The following is a 349-nucleotide window of genomic DNA, read 5'->3' as shown; positions in this document are numbered from 1 at the left end:
GATGTGCACGTCGGGCTCACGGGGCCGCCTGCCACACGTCTCCCCCTTCTGTGGGGGCGCCCGTGCCCAGCTCCCCCCTCACCTTGGCGAGGACATCCATCCGCTGCAGCATCCGCTTCATCTGCAGGTCCTCCTCCTCGGTGAAGCGGGAGAGCAGAGGCTCGAGCTGCCCAGTCTGAAACAAGAACTGCTTGTGGCACCCTGCTTGTGGCCAGCTCTGCCCGCAGGAGACAGGAACACCCTCCTGAGGAAGCCCAACCCCCAGGGCTGCCACCCACCCCAGCACCCACCAGCCAGCACAGCAGGCACAGGGTGCCCACCCTGCCAGCTTGGTGGATCCCAGCAGGGC

The 349-nt window shown here is 67.3% G+C and overlaps 1 protein-coding gene across 1 annotated transcript in view; it reads right to left on the bottom strand.

Moving 5' to 3' along the window:
- LOC103773955 (proline dehydrogenase 1, mitochondrial-like) overlaps positions 1-349 on the bottom strand; it is a gene marked incomplete at both ends in the record, with an annotated part of 4,608 nt that overhangs the window by 2,339 nt on the left and 1,920 nt on the right. Inside the window, 1 exon segment of the mRNA XM_008941338.1 lies at positions 10-175. Coding sequence (XP_008939586.1) covers positions 10-175 — 166 coding nt within the window.

This window comes from Merops nubicus, unplaced genomic scaffold, assembly GCF_000691845.1.
Source record: "Merops nubicus isolate BGI_N331 unplaced genomic scaffold, ASM69184v1 scaffold18815, whole genome shotgun sequence".
NCBI lineage: Eukaryota > Metazoa > Chordata > Aves > Coraciiformes > Meropidae > Merops > Merops nubicus.
This window is presented reverse-complemented; position numbering and strand designations above follow the sequence as displayed.